The sequence below is a fragment of the Desarmillaria tabescens genome (genome assembly GCF_030435595.1).
Source record: "Desarmillaria tabescens strain CCBAS 213 chromosome Unknown EV420scaffold_2, whole genome shotgun sequence".
NCBI classification, from domain to species: Eukaryota; Fungi; Basidiomycota; class Agaricomycetes; order Agaricales; family Physalacriaceae; genus Desarmillaria; species Desarmillaria tabescens.
This window is the reverse complement of record NW_026848301.1, coordinates 1037691-1056612: the sequence shown is the minus strand read 5'-3', so window position 1 is coordinate 1056612 and position 18922 is coordinate 1037691. Positions and strand designations below refer to the sequence as shown.

Genomic DNA, 18922 nt, shown 5'->3' with positions numbered 1-18922 from the left:
TATGTAAATCCCACGTGGACTAAAGTGGATCGATCCCAGCTTGACGCATACTCCACAAAAGTATCAAATATCCAATAACATACAGACAGAGTAACTAGATAAATCGAATTTAAAGCTTAAAGCTTTGGCGCGAATCTCCACAAACGACGGTAGGGAAGATACAAAAGATAAGGGATGATATAATTCTTGACAAAACCAGGCATAGGCGGGAAGCTTAAAGAGCTTGGCGTGTGAATCACAACATAGACACCGAACGTGGTTTTAGGCTAAATTTTAGAGTGAGAGAAGGCTGACAGAATAAATGTCGAAGACATGCCTGAGATTTCATGTGCGCTGCCGTCTCAGCACCAATTTTCTTGAGTTCGTCTTCAGTCAAACCAGACTCACGGAGATTTGACGATGAGAGGTAAGTTAGCTCGTTAGTCATCTAAGAAAGCAGCTCAGTACTTTGGCTGCATACACGGGGAGATACCTCTTACATGCTTGCACCAATCCTCTATCATACCATCTACTATTTCCTTCAGTTTCTTGCCGTCAAATGACTGTTGTTCATGCTCCCCAGCGACTGAGCCGTATCCATAGGTCGCACCGCTGGGCAGACAAGAAACAAGGTAATCATGCATAGACTGAAGATTAGCAGCAAAAGATTTATGTTCGTCGTGGATGACTGTTCCAGAGGTAGAGGCGAATTTAGATGGGAACATGGGCAAGTAAAATCTCTCTTCGTGACTATACACACATTAGCCAACGGAATAAATGGTGAAGGAGGAAAAGCATACTCGTGATGCTCTTCCATTGCAGCTACCCATTGCAGCGAATATCCTACAAAGTCTTGGACATCCTGGGGCTGAATGTTTTCCGCTTGCTGATTCCGTGTTAGTCAGCGAGCGAAATAAGTGCGAGCCCACGAACCTCGTAGAGACTGAGTAGACCATAGCCAAGGCTGACATGGGCACCACCCATCATCCAGCTCTGCATCTCAAAGAGGTCGGCAGGCTTGGTACCCTGAGCAGCAGACTCGAACACATCTATAGCAGACCGAATTTGCTCCTGGGTGGACACCATTGGGACAGTAATATTCAGAAGGGGTGTCGTATCGAAGACTTGAGTAGGGCAGTCAAGGTAGGAACCAGAATAATCTTGGAGACCCAATGCTAGGAAGACGGAACAAAGAGAGGTTTTCATAGTAGCGAATAGGAAACGTTGGATTTTGTCAAGAGTAGCCTAGATGGTTCCGCTGACGTCATGCATTGAATATTCTCTCACTCTCACTTACATATGCCGCCAAGCTCAGATTACAAAAAGTTCAGCAAAGTCCTTTCAAATGCTGAACATATCATCGTTGTAGCAGGTGCAGGGCTTTCTGCAGCTTCAGGAATTCCAACTTTTCGCGGCGCCGGTGGACTCTGGCGAAAATACAATGCAATGACCCTTGCCACGCCTCAGGCTTTCAAGCGCGACCCTTCACTTGTCTGGCAGTTTTATCATTATCGGAGGGAAGTGTGAGTGCACCATTTTGTCATAAAATCCATGTGAATAGACGAGAGATAGCGCGCTCAAGGTCAAACCCAATGCTGCCCATCGCGCCCTTGCCGAATTCTCTTTATCGTCCATACGTTCTCGCTATGCGCCCAACTCGACATTCACCCTAATCACTCAGAATGTCGACGGCCTGAGCGTCGTCGCTCTCGATGATGCCCTTTCCTCCAATCCTTCGGAGCCAGAAGAACCACAACCCCGCATACTCGAAATGCACGGGCGCCTCTTTGACGTTAAATGCTCCTCTAAGAAATGTGGCCATATACAATTTGACCGATCCTCTCCGATCTGTGAGGGACTCAAGGGCGTGGAAGAGCTCGTTGATCAAAACGCCATGGATCCCGATATCTCAACAGCTGAGCTCCCGAGGTGTGCAAAGTGCAACGCATTGGCGAGACCTGGCGTAGTCTGGTTCGAGGAAATGCCACTCTACCTGGATGTCATCGACAAGCTAGTCGCCGAGGCAGATTTATGTCTAGTGGTTGGGACGTCCTCAACGGTGAGGTTCTACTCCGCATGGACCCTATCTTACTGACTCAGGACAGGTGTATCCTGCTGCTGGATATGCTGAAGCGGTGTCCCAGAACGGTGGTCAGGTTGCAGTCTTTAATCTTGACCGCAGTGACGGGGACGAGGATGCTAACTTCTTGTTCCTTGGTCCGTGCGAAGAGACAGTACCTAAAGCTCTCGGTTTGAGCAAGGGCTAGAGTATGCAGAACACAGACAGCATTGTGAATATTCGAGCCTTTGGTCAATGTCACCTGCACTAATGAACGGGACCTTTACCGCTCTGTACTACTTTGGTTTTCAGTCTCGTGAATCCTCAGGAGCATATCTATTTGCTTTGTTCAGAATATAATTTTATCTTCTGACCTGGTTAGTCTTCAATAGGCAATTCCGCAGCGTCCAAGCGTCTTCATTAATTTGGTTAAGAGATAAGGGAGGGATTCTTCGGCTCCAAATTCATTTGTCTCCACTTCGTGAAACGTCCCCAAGTGCACTTTCCCAATGGTGGTTGGTGCGAGCAGAGTCCAATTGGCACAAGTGCCTGCCACATCCACCGTCATCGGCGCTTTGTGAGCGGCTGCCGTTCTATATCCACCATCTTTCGTTCTTTGTTTACTCTTCTGTTGACCTTACGAATCGAAACAAGAAGCTCTAGATACGAACTTCGCTTGGCCCGGTCGTCATGGGGGGGAGAGCCTGGAACCCAACTTCGACATCTTTCCCCGCCTACAGGCAAGCCATTCAAACGCGAAAAACTACCTTTGGAACTTCGTCAAACTGAAGTACTAAATGTTTTTGTGGCTTCCTGCTTGGGGTTTGCCCCGAGTCCACTGGCGGATGTCCGAACCCTATGGGGATATTCAACAACGTTACATTTCGTCAAGACGGCCAACCATTAGTTACTTCGTCGACTCGGGATGCGAGGACATTAGCACCATCAGCATCCTAGTTTGTTCAAGTATCAAGTATGAGCTATGACCATCACGGTTGGCCGACAATCTCACAATCTGAGACAGTCGCGGAGGGAACTGCGCCGAGCTAATCATTCAATCTCGGCTGGACTCCAGAAAGATATAAAGCCCCACCCCTCACTCCAGGCACTTCTCCGGCTACCATGGGTGTGTTTTCTCCCTCACGTTCACGATCTATATCGCGAGTCAAAGCCTTCTTCTTGACAAAGGCTGCTCCTGGTTCTCACTCCTCTAAGCTTCTAGCCTCAATCGAGAGACTACCACCAGATGTTTTTCAAGAAATCGCCCGGAGAATACCTTTACTCCGAGACATCTTACACCTGAGCCTAACGGTGAGTACTTGAGTCCTGAAGTTGGTAGTATGTTGTAGTCGCTGATCACTCGTCTTAGTCTCGCAACATGCGTGCACTTTTAGTCTCACGTTTGTACCGCAACATTGATCTCAAGACCAACAGACAGTGCGAGGTGGTGTTAAGCATGCTGTTGAAGCATCCTGATATGGCTCGACATGTTACGAAATTAATCGTTCACCCCAACAATATTGAATGGACCGCGATGGACGTTGCACTAAGTGAATCCGAGGTAGTCGACCTACTCGTACGTGCCATACGCTACATGCCATCGCTTCACACATTCTTTTGGGACGGCGTTGAAATGCCCGACGATTATTTATGGCTTGTTTTACGAAATTCGTGAGTACTTAGTTCTTACCTTGGGTCTGCCGTGAAAACCCGACTAACGCCTGGGCTATTCATCTAGATGTCCTTTACTGAAGAGTGTCGGTACGAGCGTTGGAACGCAGAAGCTGGATCCGGCTAGTAATGTGGGTTCTAATTCAGTCTGCGCTAGTTTCAAACACTGACGGTTACAATTGATAAATAAAGCTTTATGACTTCAGCGATCTTACGTCATTCTCCTTCATAGTCAAGAAACGATCCCTTGCTTGGGTACCGGGTTTGTTACTGTCCTTATGATTCTAGCCTACTTCTAACCCAAGTGTTGGCGTTCTAGACACCCTTCCCAACATCGAGAAAATACCGAAACGATTCTGGGAAATGATCATTGAGCGATGTCCTCATCTTGAAAGACTAGCTATTGGTGGAGCAGCACCATCACCACGACTTTTCGACATCCGCCACATAACACATGGACGGTGGCCCCGTCTCAGGTGTCTTACTCTAGGCGACCTCTCCATCCAGCCGAGGAAACGACAACGTGTATCCTGGATCAAAGAACCCACGTTCACGGATTTCTTGCTCGCACACCCTTCGCTTCAGAAACTCAACTTGCAATATGCAGGGGGAGATAATTTCCCTGCATCATTGATTCTTCCCCCAATGGCGCTTCCCTACCTTGAGGTCTTCACAGGGACGTTGAAATACGTCGCTACGCTTCCTAACCCTTCCCTGATCAAAAGTCTTTCCCTGACCTCCCTCTTGTACTCGATGTCGTCAATCCCTTACCTGTGTTCTATTCTTGAATCACTGACGTCGCTTTCATCGTTGGGTATATGGTTCGACCTATCATTCAATGCTAAGATAGATCACGACCACGGGAGTCTATTACGCGATCTCTTGTCTTCTTGCCCCCAACTCTCGCATCTGGATTTGACATGTTACACATACCCCTCCTTCGACGTCGTAAGTTCACTCTCTGTATTTCAGAGTGTTCTCTTCTGAGTATGGAATATAGAAGGAGTTCTCGCAGGCCATTCAGGATACGAAGTCCGTTCATCTGGAATCTTTCATATTAACGAAACTGCACTCACACGAGGACGGAAAGATGCTGAACACTGCTATCCAGATCATTCATGATAATCCGCACTTACGAAAATTCACATTGCGATATTCGCAGGACTCTTGGCGCAGTATCAAGGGAATTCGACCCAGGCAGGTGGGAGAATATGAGGTGGGACTTGACGAAGCGGGCAATCCTTCGACTCTGGGGGTGTATGAGTGGGGTGTTGGATCCTTTTCTGCGCATTATACGCGACGATATAAGCACAAACTTTGGGAGCGGCCGTCATTCTCGTCTGTACGGTCTTTAAGTAGTCGATATTCGCTTCGTAGTCATAAATCGTCGATTATGAGCGGGACAGAGCACTAATTAAAGAATACTTACTGATAATCATGTAAATTAATCACTAGCTACTAGTTATACACCATGTATTTGCCGTCAAAATATTCGGGAGTAAGGCCGGCGGGTGATCGCGAATAATCACGGTACCGCGCCGGCGGCGGTTCCTTAGTAACTTACCACCGTCATGGCTGGCCCCGCTGCCGACGTTGACGTTTACCTCAAGCAGATTCTTCAGCGTATGATAGAGACAGGAGAGTGGCAAAGGTATTCGCTTCTCCCGTATGCTACCAAATGTCGGAGCTACAGCTTAACTAAATCACTAGGCTCAAGGCCATGTTCACAGCACAACTGGACGAAAGCGGCTGGACAGACCAACTCAGAAGCTCGGGCAGGAGTGCGTGCAGTACATTATCTGTGTGTATCTGTTGTACTGAACTCACTGATAGAGCTTGCAAACGAGATGAACCCACTGTCAATTCACGATATGCTCACCGACCTCAACATGAATGCGCACAGTACTTGTCTTATTATATCTTTCTACCAAAAGCTGTTTTTGATGATTTCCTCGTAGAGTCTTTGCCTGCCGATGCCCGTCGAAGTATTCAGGATGCTGTACGAGCGTATCTGAACCGACAGTTCGAATGACTGCCCTGGAAGACTATTCTCGAGTCTCGACGCCCTTGTCAATCAGTCTGTCCGACTATCACTTCTCCATCTCTTTCATTTGCGCTCATCTGTCTTGCGCACTGTACATATGTACCACACCAGTGATCTCTGTTACACCATCCCGGTCGTCTATATATCATCAGCCATCATCCCCGCGCTCTCCGCGATATTACTGTCAGCAGCAGACAAAGGACCGCCGGAAGCATGTGGAAGGATTAAACGGGATTCTCGTTAGTATTCCGTACGGTGGATTGGATAACAGTTGCACCCGTCGTATATTGGCAGGGAATTTCGTTAGGAAATGGCTTATCCGTGAGGCATACTCAGTGGTATTACTTTATTCTATGCTATGTTGGCTTGAACAGCAATTCTATGGGAGTGTTTTCTTCGGATCTTTGGGTCTGCATGTCAACAACATTATTTACGCTCGCCAGTATGTTCATGTTCCCGCTACAACCATTTTATCTCTATATTCATTGTCTTGAGTGTCTTTGCTACAAATGGGTGCACTACCGCTACAGTATTTGTCGTACATTGCGTGAAATCCTGATTATATCTTCATGAAATGAGAAAGTTCAGATAGTCGTCACGTCGTAATGAATTCCCCCATTTTCCTAGCTTCAACCCATCGACTACCTCGCGCATAAAAGTCCATTGGGTACTCGCCGTCCTCCCACCATCCGCCCCACTTCCCAAGCGCGACGCCTGACTCATATACGCTCAGTAGAGGCTTCGCGAAGGCTGCTCCCCAGTCAATAGAAAGCCGTGGACACGATGTCTGCACAAAGACATCAATACTATCATTGAATAGGGCCAGCTTTGCTGGTGAGAGCTCTGAGAGCAGAATGGGAATTGGAGTTATGGATATCTGGCTTCCTGAAGAAGCGAGCGATGAGATGGCTTTGAGATGTCCTGGGTTCCCTTGCCTTCCTAGTGTACCCAGTATGATACCCCACGTCCCCTTGCCCTCCGCAGTCTTGACAGCTTTTGACCGTGTATCCCGCATCCGGGCATGATCATATCCCTCCCTGGTCAGTTTCTTCGAGTATGGATCATACCGAAATGCAGGGACACCAGGATTGGCTATCATTGCAGCCTCCAGATGGAAGCGGCCATCGCCAAGATATATGAATGCATCGGGCGCATCTGGTAGGCGGGGAGCAGTACATCCGAGGATCTCTCCTGGAGATAAAGGGTGAGAGCGCGGTACTGTCGCGACGTAGGGACCAGGCCATAGATTAGGTGAAGAGGGGTTCAACAATGGTGAAGAAAGAGATTCTTTCAGACGGGAGAGCGCAGACACGAACTGTATTGTTGAGACCAGTGCAAGGCTGGTGGGTGCACCGACAGCCGACTCTTCTTCCTTCGATTCTTTCTTCTCACCATCATGGGTGATCGCGAGATGCTGCTTAAGACCACTGGTAATGGCGTCCCCAGCAGCCTTTTCTTCTTCCAAACTCTCCAAGAATCGGTTCTTGGTATCCGGTAAGTTCAATCGCACCGTCTCGACAAGATGCTTCTCGTCGATGGCGATTTCGACGAAGATGTACAGCGTCCGTATACCGGTTGTTACATCCACAGGGACAAGACAGCTGTGTCCATAGTGCACTAACAGATCGCAGCCCAAAGCCTTGGCGGTGTAGTCATCTACACAACACGCGCCATATGTTACATCGGCGAGAACGACGGTAAGCGCGTCAGAAAATCTTTCGATGATGTCTGCAATAGCGCAAGCATACATCTGCAGACCTTCTGGTAGCTGCAAAGCAACCATCGTGGAGCCATGCCGTTGGATGTGGGCTAGAGTTTTGTGGATCTCGAACGAGTAGTTGCTCGGTAGTGCAGAGATGGAGGCGTTGAGGGCTTCATTCTCTAGCAACGATTGCGGAACGCTATTCAATGGCACTGCCGACGACGACGAAGGCGCTTTGGTAGAACCGACGAATTTTCGAGGACGGACTCGTTTGCGAGGAGCAGATGCGTCGGCCATGAGCGGCGAAAAAGAGCTGCAATTCTGATGACGTCATGTCTACCGACTTGGACAACGACACTGATCGCGTTGAAAAAAAACGAATCTACCTCTCTGTACCTCCTCGTCTCTTGGTCCTTCCTCCTGCCTTCTTCATTGTTGGTTCTCTCCTCGGATTCATTCGCGGAACACGTTCTGCATCCCTAAAATTTCTGGCAGAAAACGCCCATCGTCCTCCGAGAACTCTTCAAGGATGGTACTTCTACAACAAAACCAAGAACTATAAAGTGCTCCTTGCGGGGAGCACAGGAGCTGTTAAAGAGGGTGTAAAACTTGCCATAGTAGGGGCTGGATGGGCTGGAATTGAAGAAGGCTTCGAGATGAAAGGATGGCCAGGCAAAGAAATTGCAGCGGGAACGGGCACGGCGGCAGTCATCAGTGCGCTCTATCGACTGGGATGGCAGACATCTGGAAGAACGGTTGCTCTCGGAGCGATTATGGGCGGTGTGATGCAAGCCCTTTTGGTCGGAAGGAAGTATGTTGAAGAGTAAGCCCGTTGTTATATTCCTTCCTTCTTCATTAATATTAACTGACACTTATTCTAGGCACCAAAAGTTGGAAAATGAAGACGACGCGCCATCTATAAATTAATTCCGTGAAAGTATCGGTGTCTATATTACTAGGACGAAGACTATGAAGCTTCGTTTCTTCATCGACTGCGAGCGTATCTTTCTGCACCTGGATCCTAGAGAATCTATGGAAGGTGCCTAGCATTGCAAAATTGAATATCCTATGGTCATAAACTACAACATTCCCGGTGATGAAATTTTGAAACAGAATACAACTCCCATGTGTGGTACAGCTTACATTATGTACACTTGACCTGAAAGGCCGTAGATGGCCGTCTATACGCTGAGTGTTGCAAAAGGCCCGCCATACTTCACACCCTCGCTTGAATTTGAACTTGACAGATCTGTAGTAGGCCGGCTGGAATCTCGGTGAACGCTTGTGAGCTGACTCAAATGCACAGTCTCAGCAGTTCCGGGCCGCATAACATTGCGGAGATGACTTCGGGAATTCAAGCTGTTCGCGAGATTTTGATGGGTGAGCTCAACTCTCTTAGCTGAATGCATACTCACATGGCAAGGAACGAGCACGGATAGACTGCAATAATCAAATCAGATCTTGATAGAGAATAAGATAGATAACTTCACTTACGCCGTACCATAACAACGTAGAAAGTGATGTCGATGAGTTCGTCAGGGGTAACGGCCCACTATCAGAATGTATGAGTATGATCCTCGCTTTCAATGCGCCGAAAAATGATGAGCATACGTACCCCGATAACAGTTGCGATGGCCATTGCACTGTAAGCAAACGTGGGTGTCAATTTGGCAAATTCGGCTGAGCAGGAGCATCCACCTACGTAGTTAAAGCTCCGGTGTTGACCATATAATGCGTCAGCTTTCGCAGCACTTTGCTTGACCTACAGCGACAGTTGACATGAAGGAAAGCTACAAAAAAGAAGCCGATACTGACGAGGGAATTCCGGTCTCGCTTTTTCGGAGATAGTAAACCATTGAAAGGGTAATGATTATATCGCATACGACCTCGCAGGACAATGCGCTGACGCCATAGGGCTGGACGGATTTGAGATTCATCTTAGCGTACAGATCTTCCATCTTTGTTTACCGCTCACCATGCTCTCTCTTGCGTTGGCGAAAAATTTAACCGAGGCTCTAGTCCGCAGAGTTAGATCAGAACAAGTTACGGCAGTGGAAAACACCAACATTTTGAGTGCCAGCACTAAAGAATTCGCGATCAGTACATGGTAAACAATCAGAGAAAAAACCCTAGCATACCTATTCCAATGACTGCGGGAGGTCGGACGATTCAATGAGTACGTCTGAAATTCAGATCCACGACTGCGGCGCGTTCTCACCTGTTTGGGCCACAGAGAAAAATATCTAGACTAAGCGTCAGGGCTGCTTGCAAATTAGGAGAAGTCTTCAACATACGATGATACTCGGTAGCACAAGCGAACGGCCAACTTTCAACGATCGTAGATTAGCACAGGGTGAAAACTTTGCTTCCGGTAACTTACGTGCGTAGACCCTGTAGGCGTAGAAGCTGTAATCCGGGTAAACAACGCGGTCATCGTCGGGTATAAGTATAGAACATACAACTGGACCAAAGAACTTGCAATAGCTATTGCAGGTCGTCAGGACTTCTGAAGATGATCATAAACCTCAGGTACTCACCACCGACAGGTATGTGAGTCTAAAAGGATATTCATGTGAGAAAACTCCCAGTTGAGGGTTGAGAACGTACAGCAATGCTCCTAAGGAACTCATTAGCAAGTTTCAAAGATGCGTTCTGACTGTAACGCACCAAGTTGAAACGGCCAGAGCATCGAAGTCCCCAAAGTGTGAGACCGTATAATAGTACAGGGCATGGCAGATGAGAATTAAATGGAATGTATCAACGCTCCTAGAAAAGGACGTGTTTAGCTTCGTACCGGATCTGTTGGTCAGATTTCGCGATTGCGTACATTAATACGGCGATCTGCAGACTCATTGAGCCATGGCGGGAAGAAATCAATGATAGCACGTACAAATGCCTGTAAGAACCAGCCATCCTTAGAACCAAATCTGAGGCAGTAGGTGTACAACTGCAGGAGCGAAATTCCGTAGACGCTTTATTTTCTTCAATCCCGATTCATTCCAAAAGCAGCCACAGGTACCCACATTGATCCTGCAATAAGACCGATGAAAATCGCGCCAAGTGTGGTGTCGAACAAAGACATCGTAGAGCAGAGGAAGGAAATGACCTTAAGAGTCGGACACAAGGTGCCGCAGGGATGGATTTGCTTATGTATAATCGCATGACTTAATGAGCCTTCGGACTACCATCAAGAAAGCGCCATGAATGATACAAGGCATCAAGGTAATAAGAATAAACACGTTCCGGATCAGTACAACGAGTACTGCTCACCACTAAATCCTCACACCTCACTGAGGTCGATCTTTTCCGGGGTCCTGATGCTTGCGGGTGACCTCACAGAGGTACAGCAGTTAGGGCCGCCTCCCACGGAATTCGAATGATCCTGATGCGAGAAAACAAAGTTTGTGATGCATAGCCCCGGGCGCTGACGTTTCAATGATGACTTGGAAGGATCTCACCGGTCATTGGGTGGATAGCTTGGATTTCGTAAACGGGGAAATTCCGGTTCAACACATGCAAGACCGGGATCAGTGCCGTGTGTGATGCCTCGAACTCCTTGATGCACTGCCGCTCTAGCACCGTGGTAATCACTATCATCAGCTCAGACCTTGAACCTATCATTGGGGCCCACCAATAGAAAAGTTCGACTAAGTTTCGGAAAAATCAATTGGGCTTTGTCGGATTGAGGTGCGTAGAGTTTCGTCAAACCAAAATCTTTACTATTGTAATTTAAATGGTCATCTGATAAAGTACTCTCTGGGCCCGGCTGACCGGGTTAAGGATAACAACTGAATTGTGACGAATGTGAATCGAAGCCAACTGATCGTAGGTATATTGTCAGTACGCGGCGTCAACGGGAGCAAGTCTAAGACTTGTGCTTACCACAATTCCAGCAGTTTAGAATACGCTCGGGGTCGCTTGTAGTGGGAAAGATCAACTATGATTCCGGTTCGTACGTTTCAGGAGACTCACTATCGATTCTTGATTTCAAGCAATCTAGGATAATTATCTCCCCAGAACGAAACTGTATCGTGAACTGAGCATTTCAAGGATCATGAACGAGGGTAGTTACTCACTCTTGTAGTTGGGTTCATGAATAGATGCTTCATTCTGCCAAGTCATGTTGACGTAAGTCCAATACAATGGGTGGGAAGACATGCACGCACGAAATAAGCTGCGTCGGGTGTCAGGGCGCGTAAACCGGACATCGCGTTTTCAACTCGGGTAAACTGGCTTAATCTGGTCGCCTTGGTAGCATTCCAGTTCCATTTAGAGACCACCGTTACGTGATATAAGCTTTCTCGCCATTTGCCAGTTACACTGGTCCCGCTGCCTTTGACAGAGGCCGGTGTTGTGGACTGAATGAGTAGGGTATCAATCGCGTTTTGGGCGTCAAAGATCGCGTCGACTAGTGCAGATCGGTTCTCTGCGGATTCGAAATTCGCCTTGTTTATAAGTCGGGAGGACAGCGCCAAGGGCACCCCAACAGGCTAAAGAAATTCAGTTTCGTATACAAGACAAAGAAAGGTATATTTGCTCACCGATATAACAAATGGAAGAAATGCTGCATAAAAAGAGGCGAAGCTTTGAAACGTAGTCAGAGTAATTGATGCACCTGTAGCACCATCATCAACGAGAGAATCCACAAAGTTGATGAGAGGTGCCATGGTGCGCGCCGCAGTTTCTTCGTCCGCTTTCGGATTGACGAAGACGGCACCACTAGGAGTTGATGCACCTCCCCAGCCAGCTTCGGCCCATTGGACGGCATTTTCCACCTGAGTCGCCACTACCTGCTTCTGCATGGTTGCGTTTAGATTTGCATAGCCAACAAAAGCGGCTTGTATTGTCACTTGAGGGGATGCAAGAATGGTGCTTTCAATGACAATGCCAAACGTTCCTCCACCACCTGAAACAGTGAGAGATGTGGACGAAAAATGAAAAGATTTGCTTCACCTCCACGAAGTGCAAAAAATAGGTCCGTATTTTGACACTGGTTAGCTACCCTGAGGACACCATCTGGCGTGATCACCTTGAATTGAAGCTAGGGGCATCATCATCAGCGCGAAATGAAAGACGAAATACGAAACAAACATACTACGCGGTCGACGCCAAGGCCCATCGTATTTGAAAGCACGCTGTGGCCACCTCCCTGTATAGGTTCAGAAGTGTATGTAGTACAATATATATGCATGCCACACCTGCAACCATCCTCCTGCTACACCGACGGAAGGATCTGTACCTGAAAGAGTTCAGCAAGGACAAAAGAAAGCAGTTTCGTGGTGCTCACCCCCAACGACAGTGATATTGTTTGCTTCAGCAAATGCATAAGCTTCAAACCATTGTACGCTTGCCTGTCGAATGTCAAGAATGATGATTGTGTGCGGCATAAAATACGTACTCCTACGGTAACACCAGGACTGGAATCTTGGGATGAGCATCCTTCAGGTATGAATGCAGGCGTATATGACATCTAATAATGTTAGAAGGGAGGCCGAGTTTCAACGCTGTATGCTTACATCTCTGAATCGATGTATCTGTTATTCCGTGAACATGAAGTTCCACACAAAATAACGGAGGATGTACGTACCCACAGAGCTAAAGAGCCTGGCGCACTGCTTCGTCCGAGATAGTCATGCTGGGTTATTCATGAGCTTATTAGTCTCTGACGAGGGTTCCTCAACACTGACACCAGTATTTTTTACCACGAGTGAAATTTTGTGCCTTTTGGCGAAAGAAAGGCCTGTCAGTATATCCCTTGTGTCGTGAACGTCTATCTAACACTCGCATGTGAGAACGGTCTTTCGGTTAAGACATCCGGGAACAATTTACAAAATAAGCCGGAACGCTGCCGCGTTTACATTTGGTAGAGCGAAGAGGTTCGACGTTCGTTGGATCCGTATAATCGAGTAAACACTGGTCCCCTGAAGTGATGCAGGTCTCCCACTCAGGATTGACGTAGCCTCCTGATGTCATGCTTCGATACGCTTAAACAGGATGAGTGAGCTAAGAAGAAGCACCATCAGAACGCCGCTTACTTTCGTTTGAATACTGGGCTTGAATAAGAGCACATGTTGCTTCGGAATTGGCATCAGAATCCCAACAAGGTTTCGCAAATGGTTCTCCGAACAGTAGTTTGCCGCCGAGAGTAAAGTTCAAGGATCGCCATATATCAGAAGAAGGGAAGGCGTTTACGGCGAGTGCGAGCGTAGCGACTGACAGAAAACTTGCAAGATAGGCGGACAGCATCGTTGGCAACTGTGGAGCCTCCGACACCTAACGAATTGGTCTCGCCAACTCGTAGATATATTTATAATTAATCATCCTTTTTCTGTGGCTGTTTTCTGTTGGCAGATGAAGCGAAACAAAAGTAGGACCGATCACTGACATGCTCTGATGGGTACAAATCAACTGCCGTTGCTTCCTAGTGGATAGATGAAATCGCCGATTTCGGGAGATTTGAATCCGGTGTTACAGTACACACCGTAATGAGTACCGTAATAACAGGCCTGGCCTATTTAGGTACAAAAACCTTTCTGATGAATTCTTGGATCCCACGGATCGTTGGTCTGGTTTGTGAGACTACTTTTAGACAGCGCTAACTGGACTTCAAGTCGACCTTGTAGGATTCAGAGCTATCTGCAGCTGAATGCAAGGTAGTAATTGTTGAAATTATCGGAGGGTCCATTTCCAGTAGGAAAATGCCGAGATGAGTCTGGGCCATGGAAGAAGAAAGGACGAACGGCACAAAATCGAAAGCTCTGGTATCGTTCTGATTGATTAGTCATCTACCAGAATTTCTCACGCTTGAACCAGACAAGAAACCTCCTATCGAACTTCGTGCGAATCCATATTCCTCTCCTTGAATATGCCTTGTTATTAAGATTGCGGGCATGAACAGGTAAAATGAATATAAATATACCCATAAATTCACCACGGCCAAAGCAATGTCACCTTTCTGAGTACTACGTAAGGCTTGCGGCCCGCCGCCTGGTAAGAAGCGCTTTAGATTTGGACTTGAGATAACTAGTACATATAACGATTGCTTCAGCCCGTAAATTCATGAGCTCCAGAAACGAACGGTGATGCATTCTGCTCCATCAGAGCGCAAAATGCAGGTAGTTGTCCTCTGAGAATCTACAGGCTTAGATGGCTCTGCCGGTTATAATTTTGGCCACTGTTTGGCTCCGGCACCGCTAAACACCAGTAATCCATCCATAAAGCGCTTGGCTACCACCCGATGGTACCATGTATAAGGTACAATCGCCTCGCGCCGAGATATAGGAATAAGAGATTTTCGTTCCTCTTGACCTATCACGGCTTCTAAAATAAGTTGGCAGGTGAAGCAGTGGCGGTAGTAGGTGAGGTCCTGAAGACCCTAGGACTGACACTGCATTCAAGGTGAGTGAATGGTTGTACAGGTCTCAAATCGTCATTGTACGGCGGAGTCCTGATGCTGGACAGACGGCCAATATTGCCTTCTGAAAGGGTCAAAGAAACAGCGATTATGATCGGAAGGCTGTTAGATCGCAGCCCTGCCGTATTTTCGCTCCCGACCGTCATGGAAAACAACAATATCAATCCTTGAATACCGGTAGACTTTACCTCAAGCACTTGCCGTTATGGAGGGGTGTATATCGCCCACAATACGACGCGGGTTTCATGGTCATGGTGGATCAGGCGCTGGCGACCTTGAAGATTTTCGAGAAAGAGTGCGAGGCACAATTAGACAACCATTCAAAAATTTCCATCCTGCCGTGGAAAGAAGATCGCTACAATATACAGGAAGCTTGCTGGTCAGACAGTTCTGGAGTTGGCGTCAGTTCCTATCACCGAGTTAAATGATAAGAAAGCCAGGAACGTCTTCACCTGAGTGATGAACCCGTCTCACTAGACAGTTCGGTCAGATTGGCCTATAAAAATGTTTCTGAAACTACATCTCACTGTAGCTCCCAGAATATATTGATAGAAGTGCACGAGGCCCAACGAGACCACATGAAGCGGATAATTGAACACGCTTCTGATTGGAGGAAGCATGTGAACTGAACCCCGACGGCCCCATTAGCGAGTAAAAATTTCAGCTACATACAATGTTAATGGAGCACCAGGCATACGTCTCTGATCATGACGCGTTTCGAGTCTTGATGAACAGATAGGATGCGGCTCAGTGTTGGTAGGAAGTAGTTGGTTTTATTGCGTAAAGATGAAGTGGAGCGGAAAGCCATCCGTTCATTAATTCAGCACCGAGACGTATATGCCGCTCTTCCTCCACTTACCATATGCACACTCCCGCGTAATTGGCGATGCGCCAGTTACGAGGCAGAGAAATGGTCCATAAAGGCCGTGTAAGGGTGTTAGGAAGCCTTCCCCTGGATCTGGTGGTAAGGCAAGCCAAAGAATTGAATTATTCTGCAATCTTTGCGGGGGTTTCCAGCGATTGTGATGTCCAAATGTAAACGGAATCTTCAGAATATATCGAACCCAGGCGGACGCTATTACTGATGGGGACCTGAACATATACAGCTGGCTTTCTTGGGCGACACGGATATTTGCATGATGACAGACGGGGGTGATTGGCTAGCTTCATTCGACGAATCAATGGCGACGTAACGCGCCATCAGATTGGCATCTTTTCTGATCAAGCTTGCACCGGAGGGTTCCAATCACGGGGCTAAGGGGACATCGAAAAACGAATATTTGGATCATGGAGCTGATATACCACACGCCATTTCGTGGGCAGTAGATTGCTTGTCAATCGATGTACATCTACAACCGTGCTTGACGGCTGAATGATAAAATATTGCTCCCGTCAGAAGGCTTAGATTTGAATCTAGGAGAGTCGCCGTAAACTGTCATTTGACGTTCATAGGCTTCCCATTGACGAGAGGACAGCAGGGGCGCCGATATGTATGGCTCAACCTCTGTCCTAGCGATGAACTCTTCGAGCCGTGGGTACATCGATTCGATGGCTGCGTTTTCCATGGCTTGTACCCGAGCTCGAGACAGATTCAGCTCTTCCGAGTACCACGCGGAGTCGTGTTTAACGCAGCTGACCACATACATGTCCACCAAGCAAGGATCAAGGCCCGACGCCACAGCAGCATCGTACGCCATACGCTCTCCAATGCTTTGAACAAATAATCGACATCGGGGTAAGACCTGCCGACTGAACTCTTCGCTGCGATGGTGATGGGCCTTTAAGACTGATCCCAATTCCGTAAACAGCCCAAGCTCGTGTCGTGACAAGAGACTCTCAGGATTGGGACTCTCGGGAACGCAATACCTTTTCAAGAGGAGCTCCGTGGCCAGCCCTGACAATCAGATAAAGGGGAAATTTTAAGAAACTTGGCATCGAAAACTTACGAACGGATAGGACAAGCAGGTCCCCTTCGGCAATGGTGATTCCACGAAAATCATTCTAGATACGACTTCAATGTCGTGCACATTGATAAAAATGTTTGGGAACATACGAAAATAGAAGAGATCTGATTTATCTCGAATAATCTACTCGACCATGAGATGATAGACGAGCGTAATAAAAATGACATACGTACCCTTGGGCACCACACCGTTCTCCCAGTTCCAAGGCAGCCGCTTGTGTGTGACAAACCATGACTGACTTGGTTGCCGTCGCAATAGCATGTCTGACGCGAAAGTCCAAAGATACATCTGTAAACAGTTTGATAGATGCATCGAATAACGCTCGCATGACATATGCCTGGGCCAAGGCTGTTAAAATAGGAACCTGCTGAGTGCGGAAAGATATAATAGGTTTCTGGATCTCTTCGTTGTTGAGTACCGTCCGACGCATGCTATATCGTGCGCATATGGTCGACATAATTTGTAACGCGGGGACTCCAAGGGATGATAGGGCAAGTGTACCATATGGAACGCGACATATTGCCTCGAAAAATGAGCTGCGGTGGTTGACTGGCCCAGAAATCTTTCCAAGAAGCGAATAGGCCGGTATACGGACATGATCGAAATAAGTTATGGAGTGGGTTAGGGGCGTGTTCCCTCCACGTTGAGAAAGATATCTGCAGAGGTCAACCTTAATTAGCAAGTCATGTCTGGACGATACAGACGATGTACCTGCACACAACACCAGGATGCATGATTTTGCCGTCATTGATAGGTGCGAGAAAAGATTTTACTCCACGATCCATACCATCGACAAGGGCTCTGGCCATGACCACAGCGATAGTCGGGTACCCCATAGGTACAGTGGGCGGCATATACCTACATAAAGTCAACATCAAGAGCAGCGACGAAGTCGACTGGAACTGACTTTCCTGCCCTTTCATGGGGCGTGTTCAATTCGTAGGATCCATCGGGTAGAAGAGTTGCGGTGGTTTCGAGGTGCAAAGCATCTATCCCGTGGCCCAATTCGGTGAGTAAGAACTGTCCACTGAACATGGCTTGAGGCTGCTTCGATTCTAGACGGCGAGCATGAGCTTACGACACTTCAAAGGACAATACGCGTTCCAGAGTCTCAGAAATTTCGATATGTTGAGTAGCATAGGGCGCAATGGTGCCAGCACAGAGATTGTATTGAATGGTAGCCAAGATAGCGGCGGCACCATCAATGCCACAGATTGGGTCGGTATGCAACTGCCATAATTTTTCGGTTGTGTTAAGCACATCGTCTCGAGTGAAACCTGCCGGTATGAACTTACAGTAAGACAGGACAATAATGAGAATACTTACCGTATGCTTTGCCGATGGCTTGAGCACGTTGATAGCTGAGCCGAATGCGATCACGCAGAGGCCAATCATGGGGGTACTGTTGGAAAAGACGACTTTGTGCTAGTTCTTTCGTACGATGACTAGACATACCGGAACCAAGAATATTTCCAAGAAAAAGCCAGCATGTATAAGTTAGGATCGATGTCATTTTTAGGCCGGCACGGATAAAACGGAAGGAAAGAAGAGATACATAATGCCGCCGCCTAACTGAGATGCCATCGTAGTTATGTAACGATTCCTTTCTCGAACATGTCAGCGCCCAGATCCCAGTTCCTTGCTTTCTTTTTTTCTCGCCCATTCAGTTGCCTTTGGACTTACATCCTACTGTCTTGGGTTCGCGTAACTTTTTTTCATCAGAATCTGCAACGGTTGCCCCCAAGCTCAGTCTACTTCTTTGGGTCATTTCAAACCAACTTGAATAATTGCTGATTATCATAGTTTTGGATCATTCTTCGCAACTTCGTTTGCAACTCCTAGTATCGAAAAGCACCGAACAACGAATGGCATCAAACCTACATCATAACCTGAGTCTGATCCGTGGACCACGCCGCACAGTCGCGATTTGGCGTGGTCAACATTACTCCTTTGCTTCTAGTGCTCGTAACTTTGCTTACCTTCTCAACTCCGTAGTCACCGACTGGAACGGATATGCACATGTGGTGCTTTTAATCCATGATTGATTGTTCTAATCCCTGTTCACAATAGTATCCCTCAATAATGTATG

At 47.4% G+C, this 18922-nt stretch overlaps 9 protein-coding genes across 9 annotated transcripts; 4 read left to right on the top strand and 5 right to left on the bottom strand.

The window, feature by feature from the left end:
- Nucleotides 1-17: 17 nt before the first annotated feature.
- Nucleotides 18-1213, bottom strand: EV420DRAFT_1502791 (uncharacterized protein). The gene is made up of 5 exons (XM_060471137.1): nt 913-1213; nt 780-865; nt 480-729; nt 317-427; nt 18-266 (listed from the first exon to the last, which is right to left on the bottom strand). The coding sequence occupies exons 1-5, from the start codon at nt 1183-1185 to the stop codon at nt 117-119; spliced, it is 870 nt and encodes a 289-aa protein (XP_060338360.1). The 5' UTR covers nt 1186-1213; the 3' UTR covers nt 18-116.
- A 65-nt stretch (nt 1214-1278) lies between these two features.
- Nucleotides 1279-2246, top strand: EV420DRAFT_1259057 (DHS-like NAD/FAD-binding domain-containing protein; the record flags this gene model as incomplete). The annotated part of the gene is made up of 3 exons (XM_060466929.1): nt 1279-1502; nt 1552-2038; nt 2085-2246. The coding sequence occupies 3 exons, from the start codon at nt 1279-1281 to the stop codon at nt 2244-2246; spliced, it is 873 nt and encodes a 290-aa protein (XP_060338359.1).
- A 914-nt stretch (nt 2247-3160) lies between these two features.
- On the top strand, nt 3161-5123 carry EV420DRAFT_1259714 (uncharacterized protein; the record flags this gene model as incomplete). Its single annotated transcript, XM_060466968.1, has 6 exons — nt 3161-3349; nt 3408-3709; nt 3777-3840; nt 3902-3971; nt 4029-4684; nt 4710-5123. The coding sequence occupies 6 exons, from the start codon at nt 3161-3163 to the stop codon at nt 5121-5123; spliced, it is 1695 nt and encodes a 564-aa protein (XP_060338358.1).
- A 115-nt stretch (nt 5124-5238) lies between these two features.
- On the top strand, nt 5239-5975 carry EV420DRAFT_445570 (uncharacterized protein). The gene is made up of 5 exons (XM_060482154.1): nt 5239-5360; nt 5420-5490; nt 5543-5611; nt 5668-5790; nt 5865-5975. The coding sequence occupies exons 1-4, from the start codon at nt 5281-5283 to the stop codon at nt 5739-5741; spliced, it is 294 nt and encodes a 97-aa protein (XP_060338357.1). The 5' UTR covers nt 5239-5280; the 3' UTR covers nt 5742-5790; nt 5865-5975.
- Nucleotides 5976-6297: 322 nt separating this feature from the next.
- Nucleotides 6298-8194, bottom strand: EV420DRAFT_445269 (Diphthamide synthesis). The gene has a single exon (XM_060482153.1). It carries the CDS (start codon nt 7750-7752, stop codon nt 6349-6351), a length of 1404 nt encoding a protein of 467 aa, XP_060338356.1. The 5' UTR covers nt 7753-8194; the 3' UTR covers nt 6298-6348.
- Nucleotides 7668-8509, top strand: EV420DRAFT_445776 (uncharacterized protein). Its single transcript, XM_060482155.1, has 2 exons — nt 7668-8278; nt 8337-8509. Exons 1-2 carry the CDS (start codon nt 7788-7790, stop codon nt 8380-8382), a joined length of 537 nt encoding a protein of 178 aa, XP_060338355.1. The 5' UTR covers nt 7668-7787; the 3' UTR covers nt 8383-8509.
- Nucleotides 8510-8636: 127 nt separating this feature from the next.
- Nucleotides 8637-10537, bottom strand: EV420DRAFT_1635340 (uncharacterized protein; the record flags this gene model as incomplete). Its single annotated transcript, XM_060476431.1, has 19 exons — nt 8637-8814; nt 8871-8895; nt 8950-9007; nt 9071-9098; nt 9158-9217; nt 9271-9371; nt 9431-9470; nt 9522-9537; nt 9594-9605; nt 9674-9698; nt 9750-9781; nt 9836-9861; nt 9915-9939; nt 9993-10011; nt 10063-10072; nt 10123-10221; nt 10283-10296; nt 10346-10427; nt 10479-10537. 19 exons carry the CDS (start codon nt 10535-10537, stop codon nt 8637-8639), a joined length of 909 nt encoding a protein of 302 aa, XP_060338354.1.
- A 693-nt stretch (nt 10538-11230) lies between these two features.
- EV420DRAFT_1635339 (uncharacterized protein) lies at nt 11231-13701 on the bottom strand (the record flags this gene model as incomplete). Its single annotated transcript, XM_060476430.1, has 16 exons — nt 11231-11274; nt 11338-11372; nt 11428-11479; nt 11532-11565; nt 11622-11945; nt 11997-12361; nt 12409-12496; nt 12551-12604; nt 12654-12694; nt 12743-12806; nt 12854-12925; nt 12972-12989; nt 13043-13090; nt 13143-13229; nt 13285-13439; nt 13491-13701. 16 exons carry the CDS (start codon nt 13699-13701, stop codon nt 11231-11233), a joined length of 1692 nt encoding a protein of 563 aa, XP_060338353.1.
- Nucleotides 13702-16218: 2517 nt separating this feature from the next.
- On the bottom strand, nt 16219-18286 carry EV420DRAFT_1259999 (acyl-CoA dehydrogenase NM domain-like protein; the record flags this gene model as incomplete). The annotated part of the gene is made up of 8 exons (XM_060466985.1): nt 16219-16763; nt 16816-16870; nt 16923-16956; nt 17007-17489; nt 17545-17691; nt 17741-17860; nt 17912-18110; nt 18160-18286. 8 exons carry the CDS (start codon nt 18284-18286, stop codon nt 16219-16221), a joined length of 1710 nt encoding a protein of 569 aa, XP_060338352.1.
- Nucleotides 18287-18922: the final 636 nt, after the last annotated feature.

Excerpts from the sequence above, each read along its gene's own strand:
- EV420DRAFT_445776 (XM_060482155.1), top strand. The coding sequence starts at position 7,788 with ATGTCTACCGACTTGGACAACGACACTGATCGCGTTGAAAAAAAACGA. Across the intron at positions 8,279-8,336 it reads GGAAGGAAGTATGTTGAAGA|GCACCAAAAGTTGGAAAATG; the intron begins GTAAGCCCGTTG and ends CACTTATTCTAG.
- EV420DRAFT_1502791 (XM_060471137.1), bottom strand. The coding sequence starts at position 1,185 with ATGAAAACCTCTCTTTGTTCCGTCTTCCTAGCATTGGGTCTCCAAGAT. Across the intron at positions 730-779 it reads GCAATGGAAGAGCATCACGA|TCACGAAGAGAGATTTTACT; the intron begins GTATGCTTTTCC and ends ATGTGTGTATAG. Across the intron at positions 428-479 it reads TAGAGGATTGGTGCAAGCAT|ATGACTAACGAGCTAACTTA; the intron begins GTAAGAGGTATC and ends CTGCTTTCTTAG.
- EV420DRAFT_445269 (XM_060482153.1), bottom strand. The coding sequence starts at position 7,752 with ATGGCCGACGCATCTGCTCCTCGCAAACGAGTCCGTCCTCGAAAATTC.
- EV420DRAFT_445570 (XM_060482154.1), top strand. The coding sequence starts at position 5,281 with ATGGCTGGCCCCGCTGCCGACGTTGACGTTTACCTCAAGCAGATTCTT. Across the intron at positions 5,491-5,542 it reads ACTCAGAAGCTCGGGCAGGA|AGCTTGCAAACGAGATGAAC; the intron begins GTGCGTGCAGTA and ends ACTCACTGATAG. Across the intron at positions 5,612-5,667 it reads CCTCAACATGAATGCGCACA|AGTCTTTGCCTGCCGATGCC; the intron begins GTACTTGTCTTA and ends ATTTCCTCGTAG.